Raw genomic sequence first — 21,485 nt, 5'->3', positions numbered from 1 at the left:
TCACTCTCCATTACATGAGAAGTGCAAGGTCAGAGCACAATTTAAAGACAAAAGTTCGGGACTTTCACATTCACATATGCTTGCATGACAGTGCCAAGGTCCTTGACAGTAAATGCCAGCAACTCCATATGGAACTGTCAGGCTTTTAAGAAGAAATAATTGCAGGCTGTAGCCAATTCCCCTTTCACATCATTCCCATCCTATGAATTACAACAATAGAGCATTTAAATAGCACCAGGGTATGACAGCAGTGAGATGAAAATTCTTTCTGCACATTTTAAAATATTACTGTTCATAACTGACATACAGTAAGGTTAGTTTCTTTATACCAACGCACCAACTTTCAGCAGTTAGGATTCTATAGCAATAAAATATGTAACTGGCTAATGTGTTTTAGTAGTCTTGACTGTAGAATGTGCTTTGAGCAAGGCACCATGAAAACCATCTGTTCTTGTCCAAAATGTTTTTTCGATCCACTTGAGCAGGCAGACAAGACCACTATTTCATGTTTTACCTTTAAGTATTTTGTAAGTTCGTTAAGCTAACAAAGTCCATGAACACATTGTCACCTATAAAGACCATTAGCTACTTTACAACAGTGTCCAGTTGTTTTTTAAATGTTCAATTGATCTTGCTTTCACCATCATCTGGAAATCTATTATGCACATCAAAAGCTTTTTGTGTAAAGAATATTTTCTTAATATGATTAATTTTATTAGTTTGATTTTTTAAACCTCAAAATAGTTTCTGATGTTATTCCCTTCAAACTTTATTACCCTAAAAGGGGACCAAGACAAGTTCAAGCTTTTCTTGCTTTATCCTCTCTCAGATCCTGAACAGTGAGTGAAAAATTGTAGGTGCTGGAAACTTACAATAGAAAATGCTGGACACACTCAGCAGTTCAGGCAACATCTGTGGGAAGTAAAACTGAGCCAATATTTCAGATTTCAACGTTTTAGAGTAAATCTAAAATGTTGACTCTCTTTCTTTTCCAACAGGTGCAGCCCATTCTACTGAGTATGATCGATCTTTAAAACTAAACCTGATTCAAGTCCACAAGGAGTTAAGCATTAAACCATTTTTTATCTACACCTTTGGCTTGTTCGATGCGTTTCATAGAATGTGCAACTCAACAATTTCTGCTAACTAATCACGGCATTCTGCATTTGCTTACATTAAGTTTAACTAATCGTCTTTCATTCCTGACACTTGAAGTTGACATCCATTCTAATCTAGATTGTATTTTTATTCATTAGGAAGGTTTAGGCATCTGGGAAGACAGCATATTTTGCCCATTTCTAATTGTCCTTGAGAGAATGCTGATGATTTGCTGTCTTGAAATGGTGCAAATTGTGTCCTGAAGATACTCCCTCTTTTATTCCCCTCTTTTCAATCAGCCTTCCCAATATTACAACTCCTCTTTAAAATCCATGCATGCCTCAGCTCATCCTTTGTGTCTCTCAGTAACCCTTCATCTAGAATTTACTTTTTTAGGGACATGCTTTTCTCAAGCTAATGTAGAAATTCAGGCACTACAGACCTCCCTCATTATAGCACCAGATAGTCTGTCTGGGTTCTGTACTCATGCTGTGGTGGGTATGAGCACATAATCCAATGACTCAGATGGAAAAGTGACAGCAGTTGAGGCAAACCTGCACCCAAGTCAACACAGGTAAAAGACTCTGGACTAGAAACTCAATTGCAGAATGCAGCATTTACATGTGTCACATGATAGGATATAAACTAAAAGCCAATCGCTCTGCTCTGCTTGATCCATAGCAACTTCCTGAAACTGAAAAGTTCAATTTTTAATTGACATTAATTAAAGAGGTTTGCTGGGGTATGTTTTGGTGGTGCAATTGGGCTTGCTAAATACGATAACTGCCACTTTCACCATGTGATACTGCAAGTAGGTACTTGGGCCTGCTTTACAGCACCTGATGAGACCATGTAGCACTGGCCTACTCCTGTCTCACTTACAGAATTTGCCTCATTTGGAATTTTGCCAGGAAGCCCAACTTTGACGGTTTCACAGTGGCAATCCTAATGATTTCCTCCTTAATGGAAGTTCATCTTTTTTTTCCTTTTAGGATGTGCAGCAGAGGGGACAATCAGGTTTTCATCATTATGACACCTGCCATTTTCTAAGTCTCGTTTCTTGTCATTGTCACAAGTGAATATCTATAGGGGTGCAATGAAACTTACTTCGCAGCGGAATTACAGGAACATAGCTTCTGTTACCCAATGCTCACAAGAAAACCAAATTAAATATAAATTACACACAATTGTACACGAAGGGACTCTCAATTAGAGCAAACGTAGTTATCAAAGTGGTTATAGTTGTTGCTATTCTGAGGTAGTAATTAGGGTTGAAGGGAAGTAGCTGTTCTTGAACCTGGTGGTGTGGGACTTAAGGCTTGGTGTTAGTGATGAGAAGATCACATGGCCTGCATAGTGGGAATCTTCGATGATGGATGTTGCCTTCTTAAGGCAGCACATCCCGTAGATGCTACCAGTGGTAGGGAGGGATGCATTGGGCTAAATCGACTACTTCCTGCAGCTTCTTATGTTTTTGTGCATTCAGATTGCCATGCCAGATCGGTCAGGGTACTTTCAATAGTACTTCTGTAGAATGTTGTTCAGTGACAAACCAAACCTCTTTGACCGTCTCAGAAAGGGAGGACACTGGCATGAGCTTCTTGTGATTGTATCCATGTGCTGGGCCTAAGAGAGGTCAGGACAGCTCAGGAATGATATTGAGAATAGATGCTTTGAGAGATCCCACCATGAAAGGAAATTGCAGAAACTGCAATATAAACAGAAACATTCTGGAAACACTCAGCAGTCCTGACAACATATGTGAAACAAAAACAGAGATGATGTTTTAAGCTGAACACTCTTCATCAAAATCCTTTGTTCTGGTGAAAGGCCCTTAACCTGGAACTCTGTTTCTCTTTACACACATGCTACCTGACTGTTGAGTGTTTCCAGATTTTTCTGTTTTTACTTATGATTTACAGCATCTGCAGTTTTCTTCCAAGTTGCATTGCTTGCCGGTTTAGTCCTATGCCTCGCTTCCTTGCACTGGAGTTTGGAAGTACTGGATCTAGCACATACAAAGGAATGCGCTGTCTGTGTAGGATATTGCTCTTCAGATGCCCAGAATAAAACTGGCGTGGCCCTCCCATCCAATGGCACATCAAATTGTGTTTTCACACATAGAATTAAAAAGCCAGGGTTAGCAAAAGAAGTAGGACACCACCTTTATTTGCATGGTGACACTAATGCACATTCAGCTTAAAGGGAACATTTGTCGTCTGGACAAATTTGAACTGCTTGAGGTCACAAGAGCTAAGAAACCTGTGTTACATTGCTCAGGTCCCTGAACTCTGAGCTGCTCTGCTGGGCACGTGCCCTTGTAATCCTGACAGAGGTACTCAACACTGAGTAATAACCCTGTCTCTTGAAGGTGAGACAAAGGCATGGCGAGGACAAAATGAAGACCATTCTTCACCCTACTGCTGTTCCAGCAGCACAATAGCACTGCCAGAATTATTAAGCCTCTTACACTGGTTTCCCAAGTCAGTTGAATGAAATTATAAAAGGGAGGAGGAGGAGGACAAATTTGTTTGGTGTCGGTGATGAGCATTATTATAAAGGAAGATACGTTTTTCATGCAGACTGCCCGTGGGTTGTGTTTTCAACATGCTGGTGTGTCTTTCCTCCTAAACACTTATTTAATTTCATTGGAACCACTGACCACAGGGAACCTTCAGCAAATCGAAGAAACCACTGTAGAAAAGCAGCAGAGGAAATCTTTCCCTCAGGTGCCACCACAATTTAAAAATAATCGTCCATGAATGATTAATGAGCCTTGCTTTTCTGAGGAGAATAATCACAGTTCCTGCATGGTGCAGTTATTTAAAGCCAGGAATTAGTTTTTCTCTGAATACCTTCCATGTGTAGCATATGAGAATATACTGAAGTTTTGTTTCAGGTTTTACCTTTAGCTGCAGCTGTCCAAATACAGGCACACTGTTGATGATATAGTGGAGCTCGAATCGTGGTGTGTCCTTATCTTCAGCCTCTAAAGCCACGCTGGATATCACCTTGTTTTCTCCCATTTCCACTTCCAATCCTGTGTTCCTAAACACACAACTGTCAATGTAAATCCGTCTCGTGTTTCAGTAGTTTGTGAATTAATTCACCAGCACAGTAATCTCTGGAATATTATTAATTTTCTTTTAACCACTGAAAGCCACAGCACAGCTTCCTAAATCTACTAACTACTACTCCGACAATGGATAAATTTTACTGAAGTGAGCACATTCGATCTTTTAACATTTTAAGACCATAGTCACAGTGAAAGGATTTGACAAACTGTATGTTTTGGTATTTATCAATTAGTTGGATGGTAGACGTCAGATATCTAGAAACTGAGCTCTGTCTAGTGAGCTTTAGATATATCGTAAGCAGGCTGAACATCCTCACACATACATTTGCCAGCAAATGTTACTGGAAAGCAATGCAGTAAATGGAAAGTTTAGCAGATTTCCCTTTCCTTCGCTCTGTGTGCTGAAGCCAACTGCACCAGTGACACTAGTATCCCAGCTGAAATCAGTCAAGTCAGCACAGGAACTTGGAACTTCCTTGGCAGAACTGCTTGAGTTTCACACTGCAAAGTTCACATAACTGCTGGACCAAAAGAATAACTGAAACCATCAACTTGAACATAGGATAAAACGATGATTTAAGCAGTAGCAGCTAAATCTATTTTATAAGTTATTACTTATAACAGACAATGTTGTCCTTTGATTCACTCAGATATGCACAGGAGTGTGGGCTTTGAATAATCTGTTTCCTAATCTGATACCATTATATTCCTTGATGCCCTTATTTTGAATTTTTTATACACATTTTGATAAATTTGCCAATCACAGTGAAAGTAGCTTTAAAAATTCTTCATTAATTCATGCTAAATAAAAATGCAAGGAACTATCCCATTTTTGATCATTACCTAGTGGTTCCAAATGAAAAAGGAAGAAAACTGAATTAAACTTCATGAAGTAGCCAACTAATCATTTCTCACCTCCCTCAAAGACATGCTTACTCACTGCTCCTGTTGAAACTACAGAAGGAATTCATGCTCTGGATCTCTCACCAGAGAATCAAAGCTTACTTTGAAATAACTGGTTCCTCGTCATTGACTGATATAACATTGATATATACTGTGCCGTGGACCATGTGCTTGCCATCTGTCAGCTGGATGGTAAAAAAGTCCTTCAGGGTTTCTGTGTCATCGTGCATGTACATGAGCTTCATTCCTGCAAAAAGAAGTTACAACGAATCAATGAGTGCATGTGACCCCCAAAACATCTAAGCTCTCTACTATCACACAGCACTTCATTAAGCATAGCGTATTGTTCAGTACAAATATGATGAAAAAATGCCTCAGGGTAAATTCACATGGCATCACATGAAAGACAGTTCCAGGTTTTACTTGCTCAGGTGCCATACTTTGATTTTATTTGGTTTCATCTATTAGACAACTTTTGAGGAAGTTAGTTGAGAGTTACATCAATTAAAAAAAGTTACAGCAGAAAATAATCTACAATATTAACAACCTGTATCCTAGGATGTCAGGCAAAACATGAAATGTAGGTATCTAACAAGGAAAACAATGCAAAAATACTCCTTAGATGTAGGTTCCTCCAGGCAATTAAAGTCAGTAAAAGATGCAACCTTATAACAACATTTCCTCCAGCAACAGCCATTTTCATTTCTCACCCCACCAAATGTCAATCCCCAGATAAAGGAGTAAAAATAAACAAATAGAGATTGTTCTATAACCTTTGTTTGAGCTGTCAGACCTTGTTTAAGTGTACACGCAGCCACACTTGGGCTACAGGAAGAAATTGTCAAATATCTTCTACTATGAAGACAAGATATCCTGACTGACACCCTGTAAAGTAACCAACTGGAGGACATGAAGTTTACCTTATAGTGAAGTCGTGGCACATGGACTGAATATTATATCACGTTTTGTGGATCTACCGTTTCTACTTCAGGGCAACTAACATATCACCATCCTAAATTAGGAAAAATGAACTTTCAAATAATAAGAAAATGCTAGAAATACTCAGAAGGTCAGGCCATATCAGTGGGAAGAGAAACAACGCTAATGTTTCAGGTTGTGGGCCCATTGTCAGATTTGCACAGGAAATCTCCTTCCCAATTCTGAGGGACAACCTGAGAAACTACTAGAGATGTGGCCTGACTTCGTGAATACTTTCCAGCATTTTCTTTGTTTTTTTAATTTTAGATTTCCGGATTTCCAGCACCTACAATTCTTTTGAGCTGTACATCTCCATTTGTGGAGGTTGCTGTGGAATGCCAATTAGGACAACTCCCTTAAATCCGTATCAGAAACCACTCTCCAGCAGTATGGGAGTTCAGCTCACTCCATTTCCTGCCACAGTCCACTTTCTGCTTTAGTATATTTTTCTCCATTTTGTGTTTTATTCAAATCACTTTTTGTTCCATTCAGGGTCTTTTCCTTTCTGAGAAAAAGCAAGTTTATTTCTGTATGTGGTTGTTCACTTTTACCCCCTGTTGACTGTTTTAGCACACCTATCATCTTGTAGCCAGTTATCTTTAAATGTTTGCATTCACACCACTGTGCAAGTTCTCAGCAGCATGTGCATCTCACATTGCAAGTCTATATGAAAGTGCAATTGTGACCAACCCCAGGAGATCTGGCAAAATCTGAAATCAGTCTTGCAGAGATTCAATTATGGAAAAGTTTGGAAAACTATCACATTACTGTAACCAGCCCTCAACTTGTTTCAGCCACAGCCTTAGCTATTATAACATCATTTATTATTCACACCACTCAACACATCTTCTTCATTTTGCAGTTTACACTTGTTTGTATTAAATTTCATCTTCTCTTGCTCAAAGTTAAAGTATATTTATTATCAAAGATCCAAGATGGCAGCACGACGCAGTTTGCAGCGGCCACTCCGGAGCTGATATCTGTTATTTGTTAAGCGGGGTACCGTGCACAATCCTAATCTGATGAAAAAGGGATGTGGGAGCACGGAGGAACATCTGGAAATCTCCAGGAAGGCCCTCTTTTTTGCTGCTGCTGCTGCTGTGAGGTCCGGGTCTCTTCTGAGAAGAACAGGCTCCCCAGTCCATGGGGACGCGTTGGCGGAGGCATCTTAATACGCTGGGCAGAAGATGGTACTTGGAGAAGCTATGCTGGAGGGGATGGTTGGAGGCTCAGAGGTTCGACAGACTCTGAGTCCGCTGCGGTCGGGCGTTTTCACTGCATGCTGTGTCTGTGAGGCTGGGTTCAACAGTGCCATGGAAATCCATAGTGGGGGTATTCCCTTCTGCTGCTTGCATAGGGTAACGAGTCTATCGGGACCCTGAGGACTTGTGGAAACTGTGTGGTGGTTTCTTTCGAACTTGTAGTCTTTTAACATCTTTGGACTATTTTTACTGTGCCCATGGTCTGTTTTTTTTAATCAATTATGCCATTGTTTGCACTGTTGTAACTATATGGTTTTGTGCAGGTCTTGTAGCTTTAGTTTTCAATCTTGTTTTGTCTGGTGGGATTGGAGCTCCTTTCTGGGGAATGCGCTAAGATGGTAGCATGATATTGATAAGCAGCAACCTCTCCGGACTCTGGATTGGGAATTGCCAAACGTTATGTGGATTTTCTGGTGTAGTCTGTTTTGTCATGTGCTTTAGTAATATCATTCTGGAGGAACATTGTCTCATTTTTTAACTGCATTGCATTTGTGGTTTCTAAATGACAATAAACTGAAACTGAACTGAACTGAACTGAGCTAAAAGTACGTATGCAGTATACAACCTTGAGATACATCCTCCCATAGGCAGCTATGAAATAAAGAAAGCCATGGAACCCATTCAAAGACAGACATCAAACTCCACCTCCCAAAGTCCAAAATAAAAGTTTGCAGTAAAAAAATGAGTGACAAATACAAAATTTAAAACACCAACCCACAAAGTCATCATCAAAAGTGTCCAGGCATATTCAATTCAGTTCAGTCTAGCGCTGTGCCATTCCTTATCTGCAAGCGACCCTGATCAAAATCTCACAAAATAGCAACAAAAAAGGAGCAACCAGAAATACATCATAACATGAACTACAGAGTCCAATCAACAAACCGTGTTGATTAAATCTTGCCCAACCTCTGGCACCATCCTCTGTCAGCATCGAGGGAAAGAGAGGCCATTCAGCTGCATGGACTTTCTTCCCAGAACAGCGAGTGAGAGGGAGAGACAGACCATCGTGTGTAGGCACCTTCCTCTGGCAGCAGCAAGCCCGAGCCTGGTAGACAGTGCTGAACACCCACTCAACCTCACACTTGCCTCGATGATTTCAATCTTCACCTACACTTTAATCTGTGAGATTGGCAAGAAATGGAGGTGATTGTGGGCCCACACTCCATCTCCAGGCTTCTTGACCTTGAAGCTGCATGTTTCACTCAAAAGCTCACAGAGCAGCCTCAGAGACAGCCAGATTGCTCATTCAGCTGTCTTCACTTCCACATTTTACCCAACTCATCTCGAGGTTCCTTCCTGCCTGTCGGACTTTGGTCCTTTTAACTATGTTTAATTAAAAGTCAAGCCCAGCTTGTATGTCTTGAGTTGTATAACAATTGGGAACCAAGTAAGAAATGTAAGGTATGATAAAAGCTTGCACAGGATGTCTCAACTTCTGCATAGAAACATATGAGATTTTCTGCCTAAATTGAGTTTCTCATTGAAGATGTACTACTTTGCTGTTGATGCTGAAAATAGTTTAGGTATTTGCTAGGTACCTGACTGAGGAAATTCTGAAAGAAAGTCTTGTTTCATTGCAATGTCTCAAATTCTTTGGATCAAATTTCTTGTACACTCCTGTCTCAGTCTATCCTCATGTTTTATAGGAAAACTCCAGGAAAACATCTGCAAGTCAAGATGGAGATAGATTGAGCAATTCCAAATATTCAAATAAAATGATATTAGTGGATGACAGCGATGTTTTGAATCATTGCTAATTTAATTAATAGTGATATGAAAACATATTCAACCACAATGTAATTTAAGAAATTGTTAAATATAAAAATACTGAAAGAGTGGTATATTTATTTCAGCAACTATAATTTGCAAAGTGAATGCTAATATCATTAAAATGGAAACACAAGAGACAGCAGAAGCTGGAATCTGGAACAAGAAAAATTGAACTGTTCAAGGAACTCAGTGGGTCAAGCAGCATCTATGGTGAAAAAGGCACAAGTGAAGTTTCAGGCCAAGTTCCAAGCAGCAGTTTGTTTATCACTCACTGAAAAATTGAAATTACCAATATATTTTCTCTTGACTCTTCATTATTTATGTTCTGAACATTTAAAGCACTTTTTAAATGCTTTTGTTTTTCTTTTTGTAATGCACCCAGCTAGAGTTCAATAGCACAGTCAGATAGGCATCAAAACATGCTATCGCATCAAACTGGTAATCAAGAATACTAAGTTACTCCTTAATATCCTATTTTTTTGAAGTTAAGTTCACCATTAGAGCATTGTAAGCTTTCAAACCCAGATGTCATTGCTTGAAATGCTCTTATCAGTGCTTGTTGACACTGCAAGATCTGTGCTTGTGAATTTTAACTTAATTTGCTTTGTTAACATTAAGAATCGTGTTAGGACTATAGAATAGAGCTTTTTATACAGCTTCTCTCTTTAATGCAAAGTGCTGAAACACAAAAAAGTAATTATCTGCAGGCACATACTATTGGCCACATGGGAAATTAATATCATGATTCTTTTTAAGCTGGTTGTGGACTACACCTCAGATGGTTGAAGAAGTTTGGCACAAGTCCCCAAATCCTAAGGACTTCCTACAGGGGCACAATTGAAAGCATTATTTAACTATGACTGGCTGCATCACTACCTGGTATGGAAACTGTAATTCCCTCAATCGCAGGATTCTGCAGAGAGTGGTGTGGACAGCCCAGCACATCTGTGAACTTCCCTCGATTCAGGACATTTACAGAGACAGGTGCGTAAGAAGGGCCCAAAGGATCATTGGGGACCCGAGACATCCCAACCAAAGAACTGTTCCAGCTGCTACAATCTGGGAAGTGGTACCACAGCATTAAAGCCAGGACCAACAGGCTCCGGGACAGCTTCTTCCACCAGGCCATCAGACTGATTAATTCATGCTGATACAATTGTATTTCTATGTTATATTGACTGTCCTGTTGTACATACTATTTATTATACATTACTATAAATTATACATTCAGATGGAAACAAATATAAGAATTTTTACTTATAAATGTGAAGGATATAAGAAATAAAGTCAATTCAATTGAACTTAAGAAAATGTCTCCATATTTAAGAAAATATGATCAAACCCCTAGTCATGGTGAAAATGCACAAGGTAAAATGAATCCATATTGCCTTAATAAAAGGTTTATTTGGTCAACACGATGAGAGTTGAACCATTTTATATTCTTGAAAATGCTGTAACACTTTGATTCAGGTGATGAGCCACTTGCAGCTCTCTGGTGGTTCTTTTTTAAAAATGGTCAGTGGGGAACCGTGATTTGTCACCTGTAATTCCTGGGATCATGCACCATCTTGAACTGCATTTCTCAGTTTGGGAAATGAGAGGGGAAGTTACAATTGCTCACATTTTCCCTGGCTGAGGCAGAAGAAGGAGCTTGTCAATAATCCAACGATCCTCCTGGAAAGTTCAACTACATGCTTGCCAGCTGAGAACAGGATTGGCTCCTGCTGCAAGTCTGGGCTGGTTGAACAACCGGCTAAAATCCATAATTTTGGCTCCGATACAATGGCACCTGATGGTATTTGAGACTGTAGGAGCGACACTTTCAGTTAAGTTATTGGAAAATTAAAAAAGAAAAACATTTTGTATTTTTATTCTGTAAAAATAAGAAGCAAATTCTTAATTTCACTGCTCAATCACTACATCCCTTTTCACATATATGCACACCTAGTGGTAGTCTTATTTAAAACAACAGCTATTTCAATAATCAAGGTTAAAGAGTTATTACTTTTAGCCTACATTTCAGATGAGCTCCTCAAACATTTTACTGCTTATCTCAGTTTTTACAGTCCAAATTAAGACAGTGAGTTAACACAAGAATGGTTATAATACTGTAATTGTAAAATATCAAATATATCAGTTACAATTTGTTATAATATGGTTAGTTTGTTGGAAGTTCAATACATCAGGAAATATCTACATTGTATGAAGTTCTTCTTAATTTTGATTTAAATTAATTGGATGAATACTGAAATCAATTATTTTCTACATTGAATTTCCGTATTCCCTAAAATATAGTACTCCCCAGTCTCTAACCAATATATGATTTATGATATACAATATATCTCAAACTCTTGTAGCCCTGGACCAAAATATGGCACAGCTAAAGTTTGACAGCACCTGTTTGACTCTGTGTACTTCCTGCTGCCATTCTTAACTGTTAGTTAAAGGATTATTTGTATCTCCTAATGTTTTAATGAGAATGGATAATCTCTTGGCATCAGTTAACCCCAAAGGAGATCCTAAATGTCTAATGACTCACAAAATATGTAACATCTGACGAGAACACCTCAGGCAGCCATTGTTTGCAATCTTTATCTGGTAACACACATTCAGTGGCCAAGTTATTAGCTGAACCTTCACACCTGCTTATTAATGCAAATATATGATCAGCCAGTCTTGTGGCAGCAACTCAAAGCAGAAAAGCATACAGACATGGTCAAGAGATTCAGTTGCTGTTTAGCCCAAACATCAGAATGGCAAAGAAATGTCATCTAAGTGACTTTGACTGTGGAATGACTGTTGATGCCATATAGAGTGGTTTGATACCTCAGAAACTACTGACTGATCTCCTGGGATTTTCACGCACAACAGTATCTAGAGTTTATGGTACAAGAAACGAGAAACACCCAGTGGGCGGCAGTTCTGTGAATGAAAATGCCTTGTTGATGATAGAGGTCAGAGGGGGATGGCCAGACTGGCTCAAACTGATAGGAAGACAACAGTAATTCAAAGAACCAGACACTACAACAGTGGTGTGCAGAAGATCATCTCTGAATGCGTAACACATCTAACCTTGAAGTGGATGGGCTACAGCAATGGATGACCATTTTATTAGTAACAGGAGGTACCTAATAAAGTGGCCACAGTGTCTATATAGTTTTTATATTAAAAAGGAAGTAATTAAAATAATTTGTACTCCTTACCAGACGCTGATTTTCAACTCTTATTGATAGACAATCTGCCAGAATTCTTATCTAAAAATCTGTAGCGCAAGTTATGGATGAAAGAATTCCAAATTATTTTCTTTTGATTGCAGACCAGATGATTTTTTGCAATTGCATTTGAACCCATATTTTCAGCCTGAACTATAACACACAAGAAACACGAAGAGGAGATATAGAGCCATGTAGTAATATTTGGTGTCCAGCAGAGGACACCTGCAGCACACAGTAAACAAACCTTGTCTGAGCTCATCCATGCTGAAGTCGTGTACCAGCAGACTGTGATATAGCACTTCAGTACTCAGCCGTTTGTATGTGGCAATATCGGTGCCATAGATAGCATTCAGGAGCACTCCGTGGGATGGGGGATTAATCACTGAGAAGATGAGTGTATCACGAGGGACATCCATATCAACAGCATTCAGCACTCCAGGACCAATCTCACATGCATCGCCTTCTAAAATCTGCATCAAAATAGAGTTTAATTTAGATCCAGAATCTTCTGATAACACAGGAATATATAACAGATTCCTTAACAAGCATTAATTTATGAATATTATATGTTTTATGGTAGTGCTTGAAAATTTTGGCCAACCATCTGTGTGAAGAGGTATGGGTGGAGAAACCACCATTGTCACTATGGTGGAGAGAGCACGGTCGTGAATTCAAATCAGGATCCCTGAATTTCCATCTTATCTTGGGTCCCCAAAAGTTCTCATCAACAAACAATATCTGAAGTATTCAGAAGGTACAGTATCAGTAATTTTGATTAGGAAATGATTTTGCAACCCAAGTTCTAAACCACAGAAAATGCTAGATTCTCAAAAATATGATCATTGAAAAAAGGATATTAAGAGGAATCTTAAGGGGAGAGAGGAAACAAGAAGGGAGAAAGGAGAAGGGGGAAGGTTGAAATGATAGGTGGAGGGGTAGGGAAGAGGAAAGGGGACTGGAGGGAATGAGGAGGAGAGGGGAAAGAGAGGAAGGAAAGGGATAGACAGGGAAGAGGGGATAGAGGGGAAGAAAGGTGGAAAAGGGATAGGGGAAGAGAGGCGAGAAAGGGATAGAAGGGAAAGGAAAGGTGGTGGTGGGAGAAGGGGTGGGAGAGGGGTTGGGAGGGGGTGAGAGGAGAAAAGTACAGATATAAGGATCCCTGTAACCCTGTGATGTCTGTCTCAGAGGCTGACGTCAAGTTGTCTTTCAGGAGGGTGAACCCCAGCAAGATGACAGGCCCCAATGGAGTACATAGTAGGGCTCTGAAAGCTTGTACCAACCAACCGACAGGGGTGTTGAAAGACATTTTCAGTCTCTCATCTCTACAATCGAAAGTTCTCAATTGCTTCAAAAGGGCAACAATTATATCAGTGCCCAAGAAGAGCTGCCTTAACAACTATCATCCAGTAGCACTCACGTCTACAGTAATGAGGTGCTTTGAGAAGTTGGTTATGGTTAGATTCTACTTCTGTCTCAACAAGAATCTAGACCCACTGCAATATGCCTATCATCACAATAGGGATATGGTGGATTCAAATCTCATTGGCCATTCACATGGCCTTGGTTCACCTGGAAAATACAAATACCTATGTCAGGATGCTGTTTATTGAGTACAGCTGAGTGCACAATCATTCCTACAGCTCTGATCAAAAAGCTCCAGAACCTGGCCTTTGTAACTCCTCCTGCAGCTGGATCCTCGACTTCCTAACCCGAAGACTACAATCTGTGCAGAATGGCAATAATATCGCCGCCCCACTGACAATCAACACTGGTGCATTTCAGGGATGAATGCTTAGCTCACCGCTCTCCTCTCTCTACACCCACAACTGTGTGGCTAGATATATCTTAAATTTGCTGATGATGCAACTACTGGTGACAAAATTTCAGATGGTGCTGAGAGGGCTACAGGAGCAAGGTATATCAGCTAGCTGAATGGTGTTGCAGCAACAACCTTGCACTGAATGTCAGTAAGACCAAAGAACTGCGTAACTGTAGGTTTCAGAAAAGGTAAGTTGAAGGAGCACACACCAGTACTCATAGAAGGATCAGAAATGGAAGTAGTGAGCAATTTCAAGTTCCTGGTCATTAATATCTCTGAGGATCTATCTTGGACCCAACATATTGATGCAGCTACAAAAGGGACACAACAGCGGCTATATTTCAAGAGTAGCTTGAGGAGATTTGGGATGTCACCAAAGACACTTGCAAATTTCTACAGATGTATCATGGAGAAAATTCTAACTGGCTGCATCGTGAGCTGCTATGGCGGGGGGGCAGGCGGAGGGGGGGGGGTCGAATGGGGCTACCGCACAGGATCAAAATAAGATACATAGAGTTGTAAACTTATTCAGTTCCATCATGGGCACTAGCCTCCACAGTATCCAGAACATCTTCAGAAAGGTGGCACCCATTATTAGGGACCCCCATCACCCAGGTCATGCCTTGTTCTCATTGCTACCATCAGGAAAGAGGTACAGAAGCCTGAAGGCTCACACTCAATGATTCAGGGACAGCTTCTTCCCCTTTGCCATCTGATTTCTGAATGGGCATTAAACCGTTGAACACTACCCAATGACTTCTTTATTTCTATTTTACCCTACTGATTTAATTTAATGATAATATGTATTTACTGTAATTCATATGTCTTTCTATTATTATGTATCATATTGTACTGCTGCCACAAAGATAACAGATTTCATAATGTGTGCCGGAGTTATTAAACATGGCTCTGATTCTTCACTTAGCTTTAACAACTATCAGTAGAAAATCAATAGAAGGGCTGTGGATTTTTGGATCAATGGGCTCTCTTCCAGGGAAGTTGGAACCTGTGCAGAACGGTTTGCACCTGAACTGGAAGGAAATAATATTCTGATGGGCAGATTTGCTCTTGCTGCATTGGGAGGGCGGCAGTTTAAGCTAGATTTTTAGGAAGATGGGAACCAGAGGATGGTTGTGGAGAAAGATGTTGTTACATACAAAATCAAGAATCAAAAGATTAATGTCATGAGATTAATGTTCTGAGCTGCATATATTTCATTGCAAAGAGTATAGTAAGGTGAGCTTAGGACATGGATCAGCACGTGACATTGTAGCATTAGACCATAAAACCATAAGATGTAGGAGCAGAATTAGGCTATTTAGCCCATTGCATCTGCTCCACCATTTCATTATGGCTGATCCATTTCCATCCCAACCCCAGTCTCCTGCCTTTTCTACATATCCCTTCATGCCCTGATTAATCAAGAATATATCAACCTCTGCCTCAAATACACCCAATGACTTGGCCTCCACAATTGCCTGTGGCAACGAATTTCACAGATTTACCACTTTCTGGCTAAATAAATTCCTTCTCATCTCCATTCTAAACAAGCTTCCCTCTCTCCAGAGGCTATGTCCTCTGGTCTTGGCCATCCATAACAAAGGAAACATCCTCTCCACATCCACTCTATTGAGGCCTTTCAACACTCGACAGGTTTCAATGAGATCACCCCTTATTTTTCTGAATTCCCATCAGTACACTCCCAGATCCATCATATGTTCCTCATATGTTAAGCCTTTTATTCCTAGTATCTGTTTTATGAACCTCCTCTGAACCTTCTCCATCCTTTCTTAAATAAGGGGCCCAAAACTGCTCACAATACTACAAGTGAACCCTCACCGGTGCCTTATAAAGACTCAACATTACAGCCTTGCTTTTATATTCTTATCTTCTTGAATTGAATGCTAACATTGCAGTTGCCTTCTTCACCACAAACTCAACCTGCAAATTAACTTTCAGGGAATCCTGCACAAGGACTCGCTAGTCTCTTTGCACCTCAGTTTTTTTTTTGTCTTTTCTCTCCATTTAGAAAATAGTCAACCCTTTCATTTCTATCGATGTGCCTGACCATTTACTTCCCAACATTGTATCCCATCTGCCATTTCTTTGCTCATTCTCTTAATTTGTCTAATTCCTTCTGTAACTTCCCTACTTTCTTAAAACTACATGCTCCTCCATCTATCTTCATATCATCTGCAAACTTTGCAACAAAACCATCAATTCCATCATCCAAATTATTGACATATAATGTAAAAAGGATCAATTTCAACACAAACCCCTGTGAAACATTACTAGTCACTGGCAGCCAGCAAGAAAAGACTCCCTTTATTCATCAGCCGCTACATTCTCCATGCCTTCCTTGCCACTATGTGGGGTATTGTGAGAGTTTTGGTCACGGCCCTAGAAGAAAGATGTAAATAAGGTTGAAAGAGTACAGAGAAAATTTTACAATGATATTTGCTGGGTCTAGATGATCTGATTTATACCGAAAGATTGAATAGATTATGACTGTATTCCTTGGAACATAGAAGATTGAGAGGAGATTTGATAGAGGTATGCAAAATTATGAGGGGTATAGATAGGGTAAATGCAAATAGGCCTTTCCCACTGAGGTTGGGTGGGACTAGAACTAGAGGTCTTTGGTTAAGGGTGAAAAGTAAAAAGTTTAAGGGGAACATGAGAGGAAACTTCTTCAGTCAGAGGATTGGGAGAGTGTGGAATGAGCTGCCAGCACAAGTGGTGCATGCGAGCTCAATTTCAACTTTTAAGAGAAGCTTGCACAGGCACAGTACATGGACGTAAGGGCTATGATGTTGGTACAGGTCGATGCAAGTAGGCACAGATGAGATGGGAGAAAGATCTGTTTCTGTGCTGTACTTTTCAATGGCTCTATTACCATTGACTCAACCTGTAAGTTAACCTTCAGGGAATGCTACATGTAGACTCGCATGTTCTTTTGTGCCTCAGATTTTTGAATTTTCTCTCTGTTTAGAAAATAGTCTATTTCTTCTACCAAAGTGCATGCCCATACACTTCTCAATACTGCAGTCAATCTGCCATTTCTTTGCTCATTCTCCAAATCTGTCGAAGTCGTTTTGTGGCCTCTCTACTTCTCCAATGCTACCTGCCTCTCCACCTAGCTTCGTATTGTCCACAAATTTAGCCACAGGTGAGATTTGGTTGCCGGAAGGGCAGGACTGGCAGCTCCATGTTTTGGGGTTCCATTATTTTGGACAAGATAGAGTGGGAGAGATTAAAGAGTGCTGGATGGCATTACTAGTCATGGCAGTGTTCAGTTCAGACAGACTGGAGAGCTCGCCCAGTGAGGTATTATGGGTAGAATTGAGGAAAAAATGAGAAGTATGACCACATTGGTGGGATTATAGTCCATGGGATTTAGAGAACCAAATTTGTGGAGAGATCAAAACTGTTGCAAGAAACATGTTATGATAGCACAGCAGGTGATTTTAACTTTGCACATATTGACTGGGACTCCTATACTCTAAAAGAACTGGATAGGAAAGACTTCATCAAATGTGTTCAGGAAAGTTTCTTTAATCAGCACATTGAAGTGCCATTAAGAAAGAGTGCAAACACGAGGAAATCTGCAGATGCTGGAAATTCAAGCAACACACACAAAATGCTGGTGGAACACAGCAGGTCTGGCAGCATCTATAGGGAGAAGCGCTGTCGACGTTTCAGGCTGAAACTCTTCGTCAGAAAGAGTGCAATATGGATCTACTATTTTGGAAAGAGACAGGGCAGTGATGCAGTTGTTAGGATGCTCACTACTGCGTGCCTGTAGAACTTGGTCCACATCATCACTGATTTGGATAGTCCAGCTCTCTTTGACCTCCTCAAAAAGAAGAGGTGTTGGTGAGCTTTTTAGACTGTGCAGGTTGTGTTCTGGGACCATGAGAGGTTGTATGAAATTTGCTCTCCCAGGAGTTTGAAACTTCTTGGAGTTTCCACTGCTGTGCCACCAAAGAGCCATGTGAGTGATGTGCATTCCCCTGAAGTCAAAGACCACCTCCTTTGTCACACTTACATTGAGGAATAATATATTTGCCTGGCACTAGGCCTTGAGATCTTCCACCTCCTCTCTGTAAGCTGTCCCACAGTTTCTGGTGACGGGGCCCACCGCTGTCATGTCATCGGAGAACTTGTAAGTGTGATTAATTGGGTGCATGGCTGTGCAGTTGAGTGTGAGTGGAGTGTACAGCAGCGAGCTTAGCACTCAGCTCTGTGGGGAGGGAGGAGCAGTTGTGCATCCTGACTACCTGATGTCTGTTGGTTAGGAAGTCCAACACCCAGTTGTACAGTGTTGAATGCCAACCAAAATATGGTGTGTGTAACTAAACATAGGCCTCCGGTTGTGTTTTAATGTGGGATGCCTACATGTATGAGTCCAATCATTCAATAGCTACATGTAAATGAACCGCAAGAATTTTAAGGGATGCAAATTTCATGAGCTATTATAAATTTTAAAACAATAATTTTACATGGATTAATAGTTTTCAAAAGTTAGTATTAGTTAAATTAGAAACTATATTAGTTCACTAAGATGCTTAAAGTGTTCAAAATACAAACTAACTCATAGATCACAAAAACAAAATCTCCAGTGGTATTTCTGCTGCTTTTTTTGTTTATTCTAGAATGGCAATAATTATTTTTTTTTGAACCAGATGTAAATGCAGCATTGTAATTCGAATTTCAACACTAATTTCTTAGCATAAATATCTTTCAAGAACTTGCCTCTGGTTGATTGTGTACATAGAAATCAGTGGAACTAAACCTCAGAGGCACAACACCATAAACTCACCATAATAAACAAAGCACTTACTGTTACCAGATTGGGGTGAATTTCCAGTCAACGCTGCAGCAACTTTGCTTTAAACTTTAAACTTAAACTTAGTTTAAAATGATTAATCATGCCTACATAACCTTATTTGCAATTTGTTCATTTATTAATTATCGTGTCGTATTATATGAGCAAGCATGGTCTTCCATGATCATGGCAAGTTTTTCTTCAGAAGTGGTTTGTCAGTGCCTTTTTCTAGGGTGTGCCTCTACAAGACCGGTGACCCCAGCCATTATCAATACTCCTCAGAGATTGTCTGCCTGGTGTTGTCAGTGGTCACATGACCAGGTGCTCATTTGACCATTCACCATGCTTCACGTGACCCTGATCAGGAGGATAATCAGGTGCCACACCTTGGCCAAGGGTGATCTGCAGGTCCACGGAGGGAAGAAGTGCCTTACACCTGCTTTGGTAGAGACATACTTTCACCCTGACACCCATTTGCTATAACTTCTAAAACACTGAAAATCCTGCTTTATTGCAATGATCCTGAAACCATGAGATGCAAAATAAATAATAGCCACAGAATTTCTTATAAGAACTTCTAGATGTTAACTGTAACACTTACCGAAACTTGAATACACTATTTAATCTATGTAATTTTAATCAATTACAGTTTAAGTTCCAACAATTGATCAGAAATCCCGTTGAAACTCAACCTTCCAAAACTGCAATATTTAATAACTTTTCAAAATGCACCAAAGAATTAATCAATCTGATTCTATTTTAATTTCATACATTTACTATTTGAATTTGGCTGACAGAAGACTGTGGGAAAGACATAACATTACAGCAGAACATAATCCTCATTCCACAAAGTAGCTACATAAAAACATCTTCCAGACTTATAAAAGAAAGTTTGCTCTTAGACTGTGTTTTTAACAATCTGAAGATATAGTTTACAGCCAACAAATTGCTCTTAATGTTAAGTAATGACTTAATGTAGAAAAATAGCTAATTTAAACATAGCCAGCTCCCCCATGTAGCAGTATATTAATGACCTGATAACTTGTTTTATTGATGTTGATTGCAGATTAAATATTAGCTACTATACTAGTGATAATTCCATGTATCATGACTGATCTCCAGAACTTTTAGAAAAAGTTTTTTAAGCAAATCCCAGTTTGATATAATTTAACTACCAATTGATTTAGCTCTATTAACATCATTATTTTGTTTTGCCTCATTGCAAGGTTTTGTTATTCATGTAAACTGCAAAATAAGGATTGAAAATTATGAGTTGCCTAAATTTGGAAGCATTGGGAAAAATTATACAATTGTCTTTACATCACACAGTAAAAATGAAAACAAACACTGGGTGTTTACACTCCATTGGCATGTGACACACGCAACTCAGTGTTCTAGAGAATAAGCTCATTTGTATTTCTTTCTCACAATTTCAAACAACTAAATGTGATTCAACTGGCTGATTTTCAGATTTTCGGTGAACTGGTATAAACAATGAAATGTGGCAAAATGGAAACTAATTTTTTAAATGTTACATGGATTAAAATATAAAATGAAGTCTGAAGTAAATAGCATAGTTTCTGAATAAACATGAATGGTATTTTTTTTCTTTTCTATGTCAATACTCACAGTGATGTTTCCCAGCTGCAAAAATGGAGTTTCATCGTTGGTAGGGTTAATGATGACATAAAACGGAACTGCCATGGATTTATGTGCAGTGTCACTAACAGATACCACAAAATGGTCAGCTGTGGGCTCCATCTGGTTATGCCTGCACTGGACATAGTTGATGTAACCTGCCCTGAGGTGCTGTAGACTGAAGGAAGCTTTAAAGGAACAGATTAAATCAAAAATCTCCAGTTTCAAATTGCATAAAATCATAAAGAAGATCTCCCAAATAATTCACATTCGTGTCACATTCCTTTGTGTGGGATCATGGGAAACTGTCACCAAGTTTCTGTACTCTACAAATAGCCCACTTCAAGCACCTTGCTGAAAAGATCAGCAAAAGGAGATGATTTTTAACAACTAGGACAGAATATACACAAGAGTGCATGGATTTAATCTGATAAAAGACTGAAGGTACTGAACTTCAGTCCTGTCCGTTCAAATACCTATTGAAAAATTAATTTGATCTCTTAGGGCTTAATCTGTTGTTCTTAAGTATAGAGTATCTGCTCCATTAGCTTGTGGGTCAGAAGTTTTATCACAGTGTATTCCAGAGCTAGTCTCATTTGCCTGTTTTTGACCCATATCTAAGTAAACATTCCTACCAAGGTACCTGTTGAATTTTTTTAACATTGTAATTTTACCCACCTTTCTAAATTCCTCTGGTGGTTTCATATACCCACTACCCTCAACTCATGCACCTTTTAAATCTTTCTCCTCTCGACTGAAACCTAAGCCCTTTAAATTGAAACTTCTCTATATTGGGGAAAGCCTGTGAAAATTGGTCTCATGCATGTCCCTCATGATTTTAAAAAGTCCATAAGGTCACACCTCAGCTCTTTTACTCCAGGGAAACCAGTCCCAACTT

General features: G+C 39.5%; 1 protein-coding gene across 1 annotated transcript in view; it reads right to left on the bottom strand.

The window, feature by feature from the left end:
* frem1b (Fras1 related extracellular matrix 1b) overlaps nt 1-21,485 on the bottom strand; it is a 177,876-nt gene that overhangs the window by 56,220 nt on the left and 100,171 nt on the right. The window contains exons 18-21 of the mRNA XM_059983517.1: nt 20,579-20,775; nt 12,547-12,772; nt 5,180-5,324; nt 4,005-4,146 (exon numbers count right to left, since the gene is read on the bottom strand). Coding sequence (XP_059839500.1) covers nt 4,005-4,146; nt 5,180-5,324; nt 12,547-12,772; nt 20,579-20,775 — 710 coding nt within the window. The remainder of the gene's footprint in view (nt 1-4,004; nt 4,147-5,179; nt 5,325-12,546; nt 12,773-20,578; nt 20,776-21,485) is intronic.

Source organism: Hypanus sabinus, chromosome 11 (assembly GCF_030144855.1).
Source record: "Hypanus sabinus isolate sHypSab1 chromosome 11, sHypSab1.hap1, whole genome shotgun sequence".
NCBI classification, from domain to species: Eukaryota; Metazoa; Chordata; class Chondrichthyes; order Myliobatiformes; family Dasyatidae; genus Hypanus; species Hypanus sabinus.
The sequence above is the reverse complement of the archived record's forward strand: the minus strand, read 5'-3'. Positions and strand labels throughout refer to the sequence as shown.